Raw genomic sequence first — 15,380 nt, 5'->3', positions numbered from 1 at the left:
CATAGATTCAGGGTAAGGGGCAGGAGATTTAGAGGGGATTTGAGGAGGAACTTTTTCACCCAGAGGGTGGTTGGAATGTGGAACTCAATGCCTGAAAGGGTGGTAGAGGCAGGAACCCTCACAACATTCAAGAAGCATTTGGATGAGCACTTGAAATGCCATTGCATACAAGGCTATGGACCAAATGCTGGAAAATGGGATTAGACTGGACAGGGATGGATGGGCGGCGCAGACACGATGGGCCGAAGGGCCTCTTTCTGTGCTGTAAAACTCTATGACTCTATGACACTACAAAATTTCTTTTAACTCCCCCCCCCCCCCCCCCCCCCCCACCCCACTTGAATGGCCCCCTGCTCCACGGTGCTGTGGCCAGGTTGCTCATCCTCCCTGCAGTCCCTGCTCCTGTCCCCACAGGGAGTAAGAGCCTCGAACCTGTTGGACAAGTGCAAGGGCTGCGGCTCCTCCAACACTACCTCCTGGATCCCCGTACGTGTCTCACTTCTAGTCACACCATCCTGACCCTGGCCACGGACTACATCTGAATTAATTAATCTAATTGGTGTGACTACCTCGTGATACACAGAGTCCAGGTAACTCTCCCCCTCCCTGATGTGTCTCAGTGTTTGAAGCTCGGTCTCCAGCTCTTCAACACGGAGCCGGAGTTCCTCGAGCAGCCAACACTTACTGCAAATGTGATCACCGTGAGCATCAATGGTGTTCACCAGCTCCCACATATTGCAGCAGCAACACATCGCCTGATCTCCCATTCTATGTAATTAATTAAATTTATTAATATTATTCTTAAATATCCTCTGCCCCGATTCTAGATGGTGTATATCACACCTTAGAAACTATAAACCAAAGAGATTTAAGCTTATAAGGGAGAAATACTCACCAACCAATCACTTACCCGCTTTCTGGTGACGTCACACTTGGATTACTTTTTACCTCTCTCCTTCCCTCCGAGTTCAGAGACTGGAGACTGGTACGCCTTACCTGGGTCTCTGGGGCTTTTATACCCCGCTCTGCCGCTCTCCACCTCTCTTGAAGAGCCTCCTTAAAACCTACCTGTCCTAATGTCTCCTCCTTTGGCTTGGCGTTGATTTCTTGTGTCTGATAACGCTCCTGTGACGCACCTTGGGACGTTTTACTACATTTAAAGGCGCTATATAAATGCAAGTAGTTGTTGATTCCCCATTGGGTTTGAAAACTTCCATTTGACCAACGAAAGTAAAAGTAACCAGACTATAATAAATGATACAGAAGAATGAGGAATGACTCCAAACAATTACATTTGCTTATACAAGTTTCCTGGCTCCTCCTGGGCTTTACAATTACAAACTTGAAACAGTCGGGAGTGCAATGGAAGTCGATATTTATGGGCCAGGATGGAGTTTGTATGTGCTCGGGCGGGAGTTTCTCTGGATTTCCATTTTGGAGATAATCATTCGCTGATCCTGTGTGCTGGAAGAGGTTCTGATTTGCTGCTCACTTGGCAATAGGAGCGGGTGTGGTGCTTTTGTTTTCATGTTTTACATAGAATGTACAGCACAGGAACAGGCCATTCGGCCCAACAACCTGTATTTATATAGCGCCTTTAATGTCGTAACACGACCCAAGGCGCTGCAGAGGAGTATTTTAAGACAAAAAATTTGACACCAATCCACATAAGGATAAATTAGGGCAGGTGACCAAAAGGTTGGTCAAAGAGGTAGGTTTTAAGGAGTATCTTAAAGGAGGAAAGAGAGGTAGCAAGGCGGAGAGGTTTAGGGAGGGAATTCCAGAGCTTGGGGCCTAGGCAACAGAAGGCTGAAGGAGATAGGGAGGGGCGAGGCCAGGGAGGGATTTGAAAACAAGGATGAGAATTTTGAAATTGAGGTGCTGCTTAACCGGGAGCCAATGTAGGCCAGCGAGCACAGGGGTGATGGGTGAACGGGACTTGGTGTGAGTTAGGACACGGGCAGCCGAGTTTTGGATCACCTCAAGTTTACGTAGGGTGGAATGTGGGAGGCTGGCCAGGAGGGTGTTGGAATAGTCAAGTCTAGAGGTAACAAAGGCATGGATGAGGGTTTCAGCAGCGGATGAACTGAGGCAGGAGCGGAGACGGGCGATGTTATGGAGGTGGAAGTAGGCGGTCTTTGTTATGCTGCGGATATGTGGTCGGAAGTTCATTTCAGGGTCAAATATGACAGCAAGGCTGCGAACAGTGTGGTTCAGCCTTGGACAGATGTTGGGGAGAGGGATGGAGTCAGTGGCGAGAGATGGAGTCAGTGGCGAGAGATGGAGTCAGTGGCGGGGACCGAAAACAATGGCTTCGGTTTTCCCAATATTTAATTGGAGAACTGGTCTATGCCAGTGATTGTGCTCCACCAGAGCCTCCTCACGTCCTACTTCATCTCGCCCATCTCACCCTATCAGCCTATCCTTCTATTCCTTTCTCCCTCATGTGCTTATCGAGCTTCCCCTTAAAATGAATCTATACCACTCCATGTGGGAGCGAGTTCCACATTCTAACCATTCTTTGGATAAAGAAGTTTCTCCTGAATTCCCTATTGGATTTGTCCGTGAGTATCTTCTATCAATGGTCACTAGTTCTGGTCTCCTCCACAAGTGGAAACATTTTCTCTACGTCTACCCTATCAAACCCTTTCATAATCTTGAAGACCTCTATCAGGTCACCCCTCAGTCTTCGCTCTTGGCTCTGTGTTTAACAAAAACAAACATGACCAACATTTTTTGTAAATTCATATCCGCTGTACAATTCAGCACTTTATTCCTTCCCCCCCCTTTTTTTTTTAAGAAGGTTTATTTGGAGGGGGAATGAAAGATAGAGACTGAATTTGTAGCCTTCTGTGGCAATCCTCTCTCTTCCTCCATTCCTGCCTGTTCTAAACTCGGTTTCCTGGCCCATATCTTCCTGGAGCTGTCACATGGGTGTGAATGTCTTGGCTAACGCCAGTCGATTGTCTATTGGGGCGTGGCTCTCGTTGTGTTTACATGGGTTGGCTTCCTTCTTCATGGGCGCCAGCCATTGTAAAATTGGCCATCGGCGTTCAATGTATTATTCCTTTCTCCTTTTTTCAATGAGTCATGAGGTGGGGCCAGCGGCAGGCACAGCAGCAGGTCCGAGCGAAAGGAGAAACCTGTCCTTAAACAGTGTCTTCTTGTGTCTCAGCGACATCTCAAACTGCTACTCGTACATTGAATTACTTTTTATAAAAGGCCAGTGACTATTGTGCAGATAAACATAGCAGCCACTCCGTGCACAGAAAGAGCCCACCAATAGCAAGGAGATGAATGACCAGTTCGCGTGCTTTTGGTGGTGTTGGTTTAGGGAGGGGGGGTTGGCCAAAGTCCCATGGGATCTTTAAACGTTCTCTTGCACCCCTGCAACAGGCAGACAGGCCTTTGATTTAATGGTAAGCATGCAGGTGCAGCAGGCGGTTAAGAAGGCAAATGGTATGTTGGCCTTCGTAGCGAGAGGATTCGAGTACAGGAACAAGGATGTCTTGCTGCAGTTGTACAGGGCCTTGGTGAGACCACACCTTGAGTATTGTGTGCAGTTTTGGTCGCCTTATCTGAGGAAGGATGTTCTTGCCATGGAGGGAGTGCAGCGAAGATTCACCAGACTGACGCCTGGGATGGCAGGAATGACGTATGAGGAGAGATTGGGTCGATTGGGCTTATACTCGGATTTTAGAAGAATGAGAAGGGATCTCATTGAAACTTATAAAATTCTGACAGGACTAGACAGACTAGATGCAGGAAGGATGTTCCCGATGGCGGGGAGTCCAGAACCAGGGGTCACAGTCCAAGGATAAGGGGTAAGCCATTTAGGACAGAGATGAGGAGGAATTTCTTCACCCAGAGAGTGGTGAACCTGTGGAATTCTCTACCACACAAGGCAGTTGAGGCCAATTCATTAAATATATTCAAGAAGGAGTTGGATATATTTCTTCAGGCTAAAGGGATCAAGGGATATGGGGAGAAGGCAGGGACAGGGTACTGAATTTGGATGATCAGCCATGATCGCATTGAATGGCGGAGCAGGCTCGAGGGGCCGAATGGCCTACTCCTGCTCCTATCTTCTATGTTTCTATGTAAAGACTCATTTGGAGGATGCCACCGCTGACCGTGCAGCACTCCCGCAATATGGCACTGCAGCGTCAGCCCAGATTATGTGCTGGAATCCAGGAGCATGACTTTAACCCGCAACCTTCTGACTCGGGGGGGGTGGCTGTGCTGGACTCGGGCTAATCTATAGCATACTGGGATAGACTAAGCATACGTTATCCGCATGTGTAAGCTGCTCGGTCTGTTTCAATTTCCAAATGGTCTACTCACCCCACATTAAAAGAATTCACGCACAGGCATCTTCCACCCTTTAAAATGAAGCTCGGGACCTGGAACGTCGGGACCCTCTTGGATAACCCCAACAGCCCCACCTGTGACAGAGACTGTAGGTCCCGTATTGGACTCGTCAGTCACCTGAGAACTCCTACTTTTAGTATGGAAGCAAGTCATCCTCTGTTCTGAGGGACTGCCTAAGAAGACGATTCCTTCCAGATACCTTGTAACCTACATCAAACCACAGTCAAGGTGTTGATATCCAGGAACATAGAATGATACCAGACCTTGGAGGGTTAAATTACGAGGCCAGGTTGCATAAACTTGGCTTGTATTCCCTATAGAAGATTGAGGGGCGAGCCAATCGAGGTGTTTAAAATGTTAAAAGGTTTCGATAGGATAGATACGGAGAAATTATTTCCTCTGGTGGGGGGAAAAAATAAGAAAGACTTGCATTTCTACAGCGCCTTTCATGACCACTGGACGTCCCAAAGCGCTTTACAGCCAATGAAGTACTTTTTGAAGTGCAGTCACTGTTATAATGTAGGAAATGCGGGAATCAATTTGCGCACAGCAAGCTCCCACAAACAGCAATGTGATAATGACCAGATAATCCATTTTAGTGATGTCGATTTGAGGGATAAATATTGACTGGGAATCAAGAACCAGCGGGCATAACCTTTAAAATAGAGCTAGGCCTTTAGGAGGGAAATCAGGAAGCACTTTCACACAAAGTGTGATGAAATATTTCCATTCATCACTGCCTGTGACTGAGATCGGTTTCAGTGTCATTTCCCTTCCCCCAGACCTCATTGTATTGTGTACTGGAATGTGCTGTATTGTATACTGGAATGTGCTGTGTGTAGGGCTCCGCCCATACCTGGCCCCGTTTGTAAGCTAGCTTCAGTCTAGCCACAGTCTCCAGAAGGACGACATCTCTCTCGCTTACGTGTTTCGTTCTAAGTTAATAAAAGCCTTGTTTTGTTCTGCTACCTTCGAGTCTCGGAATTATTGAGACACATCACAAAGGGTAGTGGAAATCTGGAACTCTTCCTCCCCCCCCCCCCCCCCAGAAAAGGCTGTGGATGCTGGGGGTCAGTTGAAATTTTCAAGGCCTCTTCATCTCCAGCTTAAACCAGGATCTGGTTTAGGGGGGGAAAAAAAGTGCTTTGGGACTTTTCAATAACTTGATATGTCTTGCATTTAATATCTTGCAATGCTAAAGTGTTCAAAATGCTGCTGCATCTGGTGTTGTTTTATGTCCGTTAGCCGGATTTGAGTATCTGCTCAGCAAACCTGTCCATCCCAAACGGTCTCGAATTGCTTTTGTGCTGCATTCGCTCTGTTTGATGAGCCAGCGTTCTGCTGCCGACGCGTTTTAGTGATCTGGCCTGCCACTTACTGCTGACAGAGACCTGGAGATTGTTCATTGCGTAATGAATCTAGCCTTTGGCGCTGGGCCCGGGATCCAGCGGGTGGAAAGTTTAACTCTTGGAGAGAGCCATGCTTGGGGTTGTGCTTCTATCTGCCTAACTCCGTGTTTATGGATTGAAACCAGACCCTGGTTTGGGCTGGAGATGAAGAGGCTTTAGTGTTAGAGCTGTTTTGCCAGAGTGCCAGCATTTTTGCTTTTTCTTTTTTATTCTCTCCATTTCCCCTCTCCTGAAGATGCTAACTCCAAACTGGGATACAATTCCACAGGCACTGAGCAACAATAACAACTTGCATTTATGTAGCGTCTTTGACGAAGTAAAACAGACTTCACGGGAGCATTATTAGACAAGAATTGACACCGAGCCACATATAGGACAGGGCTTGGTCAAAGAGGTAGGTTTTAAGGAGCGTCTTAAAGGAGGAAAGAGAGGTAGAGAGGTTTAGGGAGGGAATCCCAGAGCTCGGGGTTGAGACAATTGAAGGCACGGCCGTCCATGGTGATGTGAAGGAAATTGGGGATGAACAAGATGCCAGATCTTGGATGGTTGAGGGGCGAGGGCATGGAGGGATTTGAAAGCAAGGATGAGAATATTAAATCTAAGGTGTTGCTGGATCGGGAGCCAATGTAGGTCAGCGAGCACTGGGGTGATAGGAGAGCAGGAGTTAGGTCATCCCTCAGTACCTCTCCCATTGTTTCTTTGTGAGGCTTTGGCACTGATTATCAGCAGACTATTTGACCGGGATGGGGGGGTTAATCACAGACAACCCTGGTCCTGGTCTCCCCCCAAAGTCTAGATATGCGTGTTTTCCAGCAGGGAATCCCTGGATAGTAATCGGCAACATTCACTCCCTCCACCACCGGCGCACCGTGGCTGCAGTGTGTACCATCTACAAGATGCACTGCAGCAACTCGCCAAAGCTCCTTCGGCAGCACCTCCCAAACCCGCGACCTCTTCCAGTTAGAAGGACATGGGCAGCAGGCGCATGGGAACACCGCCACCTCCAAGTTCCCCTCCAAGTCACACACCATCCTGACTTGGAAATATATCGGCCGATCCTTCATCGTTGCCGGATCAAAATCCTGGAACTTCCTCCCTAACAGCACTGTGGGAGCACCTTCACCACACGGACTGCAGCGGTTCAAGAAGGCAGCTCACCACCACCTTCTCGAGGGCAACTAGGGATGGGCAATAAATGCTGGCCTTGCCAGCGATGCCCACATCCCGTGAACGAATAATTTAAAAAAAGAGAAGCCTGGCTTTTGTTCTTTGTTCTCCTCAAGCCTGCCGTTGGGAACACATGTAGTTGTCCCATCCCTCAGCCAACTCGGCACAGACCAGGGGCTGAAGGCAAGACTCTCCCGAGCTGCATTTCCCAGTTCTCTACTCGTAGAATAGTACAGTACAGATGAGGGCCATTCGACCCATCAAGTCTCTGCTGGCTCTTTTGAAGAATGTTTCAGTTAGTCCCACTCCCCTGCTCTCGCCCATATCCCTCCAAGTATTTATCCAGTTCCCCTTTGAAGGCTACTATTGAATCTGTGTCCACCGCCCTCACCACCCTATCGGGCAGCGCATTCCAAATCCTAACCACTCGTTGCGTAAAAAAGTTTTTCTTCATGTCGCCTCTGGTTCTTTTGCCAATTGCCTTCAATCTGTGTCCTCTGGTTATCGACCCTTCAGCCACTGGAAACCGTTTCTCTTTATTGACTCTATCTAAACCCTTCATGATTTTGAACACCTCTATCAAATCTCCTCTTGGCCTTCTCTGCTGTATGGAGAGCAACCCCAGCTGCTCCAGTCTATCCACGTAAATGAACTCCCTCATCCCTGGAACCATTCTGGTAAATCTCTTCTGTACCCGCTTCTGTTTTATATAGGTTTAGCAGAATTTCCTGGCGATGGTACTCAATCAATCAATCAACTTTTATTGTCATTGTTAGTGCACAATTGCAGTACAACGAAATGTAGGCTTGCGGCTCCCGAGAGTGTACATTTAGATTAAGACATTTAAACATTCAACATTCATTTGGCTTGTAATACATTAACATTAACATAACCATAATAAAGTGCATTGGCAGATGTGCAGGCTTTAGAGTTTATTTGTGGAGTTCAGTAGGATGACCGCCCTGGGAAAGAAGCTGTTCCTAAATCCGGTCGTTCGGGTGCGAATGCATCTGTAGCGTCTCCCAGATGGCAGGAGGGCGAACAGACTGTGGCTGGGGTGGGTAGGGTCTTTGATGATGGTCCGTGACCTCCGTAAACAGCGTTTCTGGTATATGTGCTCTATGGTCGGTAGCCGGGTGCCGGTAATGCGTTGGGCAGTTTTGACTACCCGCTGCAGGGCTTTCCGGTCATAGTAGCTACAGCTGCCATACCATACTGTGATACAGTTCGTCAGGATGCTCTCTATTGTGCAGCGGTAAAAGTTAGAGAGGATCAGGTGTGACAGGTTACATCCCTTCAGCCTCCTTAGGAAATATAGGCGCTGCTGGGCCTTCTTCACCAGAGAGGAGGTATTGAGGGACCAGGAGAGGTCTTCCGTGATGTGGACTCCGAGGAACTTAAAGCTGTCCACCCTTTCCACCACAGCCCCATGGATGTGGATGGGGGTGTGACTTCTGCCTTTAGACTTCCTGAAGTCCACAATGATTTCTTTGGTTTTCTTGATGTTAAGGGCCAGGTTGTTATCGGCGCACCACTTCACGAGATGCTGGACCTCCTCCCTGTAGGCTGACTCATCGTTGTTGGTGATCTGGTCTACCACCGTGGTATCATCCGCAAACTTGATGATGGTGTTGGAACCATGAACAGCCACACAGTCGTGGGTGAAGAGGGAGTAGAGGAGGGGGCTCAGCACACATCCTTGTGGGGCCCCCGTGTTCAGGGTCAGGGGCATTTATAAAGCTCAGGAACCCGTATGCCTTATTAACTGCTTTGTTAACCTGTCCTGCCACCTTCAAAGATTTGTGCACAAACATCCCCCAGATGTGCCTCTCCTTGCAGCCCCTTTTAAAATTGTACCATTTATCTTGTATTGTCTCTCCTCATTCTTCCTACCAAAATTGGTATCGCCTCAAACTTTTCTACATTGCATTTTATCTGCCATGTGTTCGCCCATTCCACCAGCCTGTCCATGTCCTCTTGAAGTCTAGTACTATCTTCCTCACTGTTTTACTACACTTGCAAGTTTGGTGACGTTCTCTGCACTTTGGTGAAAATAAGACTTTTTGATGACTGACTTTGGCTAGGATGACTGGCTACTTGTTGATCTTTCTTTTAAAACCTGTTTGCTATTTTTTTTTTTGGACAGGATCGATTCAAGATGAGTTCTGTTTTGTCCGTGGTGAGATTTGCGGATTACAGTAACTCGAGCACCACCGTGCATGGAAATTCAACCATGCCCACGGGCACCACCTCTGCAGCCTTGGTGCCATGGTGGACCTCCAGAGGAGCCACTGGCACAGCAGCCAACATTACCCAACCACACAAATGCCTCCTAGTGCTATATGAAGACATCGGCGAATCACGGTAAAGTGTTTATCCTTTTGTCGCCGGTCTTCTCCCCCCCCCCCCCCCCTTTTTAATACCAACTGGGCGATGGCTCACGTGGGAAAAGGCTATGGGGAAAGGGCAAGGCCGGGGGGGGGGGGGCGGGCGAGTGGGGGTTGGAGTGGGACTAATTGGATAGCTCTTCCAAAGAGCCAGCACAGACACACTGGGCCGAATGGCCTCCTTCTGTGCTGTATCACGGGATATGGAGATTAGGGGAATCAAGGGATATGGCAGGAACGATAGCAAAATACTGCAGATGCTGGAAATCCGAAATAACAACAGAAAATGCTGGAAAAACTCAGCAGGCCAGGCAGCATCCGTGGAGAGAAAATAGAGTCAACGTTTCGGGTCAAACCCTTTGTCAAGACTGGAACAGCACAGGAAATGAAATAGATTAAGAGGCCAGGCTGGGAGAGAACAAAAGAAAAGAGAAGAGACATTAAGAGGTATTCAAAACGAGACGAGATGGTGATAGGACTAGTGGAGACAAAAGACGGCTCTAGATTAGGTGTGAAGTGTTCTGGCAGAATGGGAGACAGCTGCCATGTGGGAGAGAGAAAAAGGGGGGGCTGGTGGAAGGGCCAAAACAAAGGTGTGAATAAAAAATGTAATAGGGGCCGAGGTTATGATCTGAAATTGTTGAACTCGATATGGAGTCCGGAAGGCTGTAGAGTGCCTAATCGGAAGATGAGGCAGGAATGTGGAGTTGAAGTCGATGATCAGCCATGATCTTATTGAATGGCAGAGCAGGCTCGAGGGGCTGTATGGCCGACTCCTGCTCCTAATTCTTAAGTTCTTAGAGAAACATAGAAGATAGGAGTAGGCCATTCGGCCCCTCGAGCCTGCTCCGCCATTCAATGAGTTTAATGAGATCATGGCTGATCATCCAAATTCAGTGCCCTGTTCCTGCTTTCTCCCCATATCCCTTGATCCCTTTAGCCTTAAGAAATATATCCAACTCCTTCTTGAATATATTTAATGAATTGGCCTCAACTGCCTTTTGTGGTAGAGAATTCCACAGGTTCACCACTCTCTGGGTGAAGAAATTCCTCCTCATCTCTGTCCTAAATGGCTTACCCCTTATCCTTAGACTGTGACCCCTGGTTCTGGACTCCCCTGCCATCGGGAACATCCTTCCTGCATCTAGTCTGTCTAGTCCTGTGATTCTTAAGGCCAAACGTGGCATTGAACTGTACAGCTCAAAGGCACCAGAGTTGCCCAATGTCAGTTCGGGTTCTGGCCGGGTGCTGCAGTTGATCTCCTGGGCTTGGAAATTAAGGCGTTGGGGAAAATTGGACCGTGTTCCTGTTTGAGCGCGATGCAGCGACCCTTGGCGAGTACAAGCGTGAGCATCAACCAATTACAGGATTGGGATCAACTGTGTAAGGATGGGCACGAATAGATTAATTATATTCTTTTGAAAACGAAAGACTTGTATTTCTACAGCGCCTTTCACGACCTCCGGACATCCCAAAGCGCTTTACAGCCAATGAAGTACTTTTTAAAGTGTTGTCACTGTTGTGATTTGGGAAATGCAGGAGCAAATTTGCGCACAGCAAGCTCCCACAAGCAGCAATGTGATAATGACCATTTAATCTGTTTGTGACGTTGTTTGAGGGATAAATATTGGCCCCAGGACACCGGGGAGAACTCCCCCTGCTCTTCTTCGAAATAGCGCCATGGGATCTTTTACGCCCACCTGAGTGGGCAGATGGGGCCTCGGTTTAACATTTCATTGGAAAGACGGCACCTCCGACAGTGCAGCACTCCCTCAGCACCGCACTGGAGTGTCGGCCTAGATTATATACAATTATTATATAAGTAGATGAGCTGGAGTACTGTTGGGTTAAATTGGGTGAAAACGCACTTCAGACAGACGCGCAGATGGGCCAACCAGACTCTTCAGCACAGCAGGGGGGAGTGTGAGAATGGGATGTCCATTTCAGAACAGGTTCCAGGGTGGTTAGAGAATATGTCCCTTTTATTGTAAGGATCAGGCGAGATGAGGGGTTAAAGGTTACAGGAATCCTAGTGCATGGGGAACATCCAGAGTGTAATATACCTTTAAAAAAGCAGCAGTGGAGATGTGGACTGAATGATGGTGACTGACTTAACCACTAAACAAACTGATGTATCAACAGCATGTACACACATGGTAATGACATATTGGACCCAGTAGTTAACCCTAGAAGTACAGACTATACTTCAGGTACTCTGTAAAGTCTGACATGGGACTACTGTGAACGGTGGTGAGAAGCCTGTATGTGTTCTATGCCTGTGAGTGATTGACCTTGATTCCATAGGCACTGCATGCAATGGATTGTATTAATGTGTTTATTAATAAAAGTTATTGATCAGATGTCTCTATATTTCCTGGTCCTTGAACCTGCATTGAGGTGAAGGATTAAAAACTTAACGGGCTGTGATGCCCTTCCTTGATGTTGGAGATGACCTACTCGTGGCTGGGTGTAGAGGGGAATGCTACATTTACTCTTGGGGCGAAGGCACAGCATGGTCGGGGAGAGGGGCATACAGATTGTTCACTGTACTCATTGCAGAGCTCAGAACCTGGAACTGTTACACAAAAGGAAACATCTGATCTCTGGAGGGATTGACCGGTTAGATGCTGAGAAGTTGTTTCCCCTGGCTGGAGAGTCTAGACTAGGGGTCACAGTCTCCGGATAAGGGGTCGGCCATTTAGGACTGAGATGAGGAATTTCTTCACTTGGAGGGTGGTGAATCTTTGGAATTCTCTGCCCCAGAGGGCTGTGGAGGCTCAGTCGTTGAGTATATTCAAGATAGAGATCGCTAGATTTTTGGACTCGTGGGGAATCGAGGGATCTGGGGATGGGGCAGGAAAGTGGAGTTGAGGTCGATGATCAGCCATGATCTTATTGAATGGTGGAGCAGGCTCGTGGGGCCGAATGGCCTACTCCTGCTCCCATTTCTATGTTCTCCCACCAATATAATAACTCGCTGAAAATTTGAACACGAGAAACTACATGGAAAGAACCCGTTATTTTAAGCTTCAGCAACATCCTCAGTTGTTTACAAGCCCCAATTGTAAGCACCAACAATGACAAAATGCTACTTGTGTTTATATCGCGCCTTTAACCTAGTAAAACGTCCCATCGTGCTTCACCGGAGCGTTATCAAACAACATTTGACACCGAGCCACATGAGGTATTCGGGCAGGAAGAGGTAGGTTTTAAGGAGAGTCTTACAGGAGGAAAGAGGGTTAGGGAGGGAATTCCAGCGCTTAGGTCCTAGGCAGCTGAAGGCACGGATGCCAATGGTGGAGCAATTAAAATCAGCGATGCGCAAGAGGCCAGAATTAGAGGAGTGCAGAGATCTCGGAAGGTTGTAGGGCTGGAGGAGGTTACAGAGACAGGGGTGTCGCTGAATGGTGATCTGGGGCCAGTTGCCCAGCCCAGAGGCATTTGAGGCCAATTGTACCACCTTCAGCGCTGCCCCCTGCCTGGGACCAGCCAACTGGACACCGAGCAGGTATCCCACCTGAGACTCTCTGGGTCTTTCGGGCTCAGTGCTGCGCCTTGGCGATGCATCTCCACGGCAGAGCCGTTCTGGGTGGCGGTGGGGGGGGGGGGAAGCCAGTGCATTCATCTTAGCAAGCAGCCGTTTAATAAAACCAGCCCATGGGATGGCTGGTGGGCTGATTGAATTGCACCGAACATGATTCTCTTTCCAAACTCAATTTCCTTTAATGGATATTAGAAGTGATTTGTGTTGTAAAAGCCCAGGAGACCAGTGCTGAATTGCAATGCTCAAACACTGCCTCCATTGCTGTTTTTATTTGCTTCTTAGAAACTGAATCTAGAAGCTTAACTATTATTACTGCAGAAAAAACCAGTTGTGTTTGGCTGGTGAATGTACACTTAATCTGCAGACTCGATTTTTAACTCTTCATTTGGTCTACATTCCTTTAGACCCCCACCATGACTTCCTCACCCCAACTCCCTCCCCCTGCCTCTCCTGAAGACACTGACTGACTCATGGTGTTTCCACAGTTGCTAGTGGCACCCCCCCGCCCGCTCTGCACTGGCGAGTCCAAACAGCGAGCGTTGGCTAGCTATTCCACTACAGTAGGCCTCGTATTCTGTCCCCCTTGCCCCCGACATGCAGACTCTCTGACCGTGAGTGTGCTGCACGCTCTTTCCCCATCTGGGTCGGAGGGAGGGGTGTGCTGGGGTGCAGTCGAACCTGGGACCTTCTGGTGTGGTGTGTGTCTATTGTCTAGGAAGGATGTTCTTGCCATGGAAGGAGTGCGGCGAAGATTCACCAGACTGATACCTGGGATGGCAGGAATGACGTATGAGGAGAGATTGGGTCGATTGGGCTTATATTCGCTGGAGTTTAGAAGAATGAGAGGGGATCTCATTGAAACTTATAAAATTCTAACAGGACTAGACAGACTAGATGCAGGAAGGATGTTCCCGATGGCGGGGGAGTCCAGAACCAGGGGTCACAGTCCAAGGATAAGGGGTAGGCCATTTAGGACAGATGAGGAGGAATTTTTTCACCCAGAGAGTGGGGAACCTGTGGAATTCTCTACCACAGAAGGCAGTTGAGGCCAATTCATTAAATATATTCAAGAAGGAGTTAGATATACTTAAGGCTAAAGGGATCAAGGGATATGGGGAGAAAGCAGGGACAGGGTACTGAGTTTGGATGATCAGCCATGATCTCATTGAATGGCGGAGCAGGTTTGAGGGGCCGAATGGCCTACTCCTGCTCCTATCTTCTATGTGTCTGTCTGGGTACCCTACTGGGCCAAGCTTTACCCTGCGCGTGATCCTGTCCTCCAAACTAGAGGGTGTTGACAATATAGCGCTGCAGGAGGCTGAGAAAATGCTACAAAAATGTAAGCTTCACAAAAAGAAGCCCACATTTTGGCAGGGGCTGGTTTTTTTTTAATTCGTTTATGGGATGTGGGCATTGCTGGCAAAGCCAGCATTTATTGCCCATCCCTAATTGCCCTTGAGAAGGTGGTGGTGAGCCGCCTTCTTGAACTGCTGCAGTCCCGTGTGGTGAAGGTACTCCCACAGTGCTGTTAGGGAGGGAGTTCCAGGATTTTGACCCAGTGATGATGAAGGAACGGCGATATACTTCCAAGTCAGGATGGTGTGTGACTTGGAGGGGAACTTGGAGGTGGTGGTGTTCCCATGCGCCTGCTGCCCTTGTCCTTCTAGGCGGTGGAGGTCGCGGGTTTGGGAGGTGCTGCCGAAGAAGCCTTGGCGAGTTGCTGCCGTGCATCTTGTGGATGGTCCACACTGTGGGGGAAACTGGATGTTTCTTTCAAACATAGGAACAGGAGTAGACCATTCAGCCCCTCGAGCCTGTTCCGCCATTCAATCAGATTATGACTGTTCAAAATGCTTTTAATTTTACTGAAGTTTGGCCAAAATAAAGAGGTTAGTTTTGTTTTCCTCCTGCTGTTTTCAAATCCCTCCAGGGCCTCGCCCCCTCCCTAATCTCTGTAACCTCCTCCAGCCCTACAAATAACGTTCCTGTGCAGCCCCGGTGCCGGCTTCTGAATGGGAGATTTTGCACGCAAAAAAAAAAAAAAAAAAAAAATTAGGGGGAACATTGTCTACAAGCCTTCGAGATCGCTGCACTCCTCCCAATTCTGGCCTGTTGCGCATCCCCGATTTTTATCGTTCCACCATTGGTGGCTGTGCCCTTCAGCTGTCTAGGACCTAAACTCTGGAATTTCCTCCCTAAACTACTTCACCTCTCCTCAAAACCTACCTCGTCACCTGTCCTAATCTCCTATTATAATAAGAACAGAAAGTGCTGGAAATACTCAGCCAGTCAGGCAGCATCTGCAGAGAGAGAAACAGAGTTAACGTTTCAGGTCGATGACCCTTTGTCAGAACCTGAAACATTAACTCTGTTTCTCTCTCTACAGATGCTGCCTGACCTGCTGAGTATTTCCAGCACTTTCTGTTCTTACTGCAGATGCTGGAAATCTGAAATATTTTGCTTTTCTAACATCCTATTATGTGAACTCTGTCAAATTTTGAT

General features: G+C 48.1%; 1 protein-coding gene across 3 annotated transcripts in view; it reads left to right on the top strand.

Annotated features, from left to right (window-relative positions):
• The window catches only part of tpra1 (transmembrane protein, adipocyte asscociated 1), a 57,836-nt gene that overhangs the window by 18,321 nt on the left and 24,135 nt on the right, over positions 1–15,380 (top strand). For all 3 annotated transcript variants that reach the window (XM_086002088.1, XM_086002090.1, XM_086002089.1), the window contains exon 2: positions 9,094–9,311. In XM_086002088.1, the coding sequence (XP_085858214.1) occupies positions 9,106–9,311 (206 nt within the window). In that variant the 5' untranslated portion in view covers positions 9,094–9,105. The remainder of the gene's footprint in view (positions 1–9,093; positions 9,312–15,380) is intronic.

Source organism: Somniosus microcephalus, chromosome 11 (genome assembly GCF_052327205.1).
Source record: "Somniosus microcephalus isolate GS21.2 chromosome 11, FLI_Smic_1.0, whole genome shotgun sequence".
NCBI classification, from domain to species: domain Eukaryota; kingdom Metazoa; phylum Chordata; class Chondrichthyes; order Squaliformes; family Somniosidae; genus Somniosus; species Somniosus microcephalus.
Note: the sequence above shows the minus strand (reverse complement) of the source record. Positions and strands in the feature narration are given on the sequence as shown.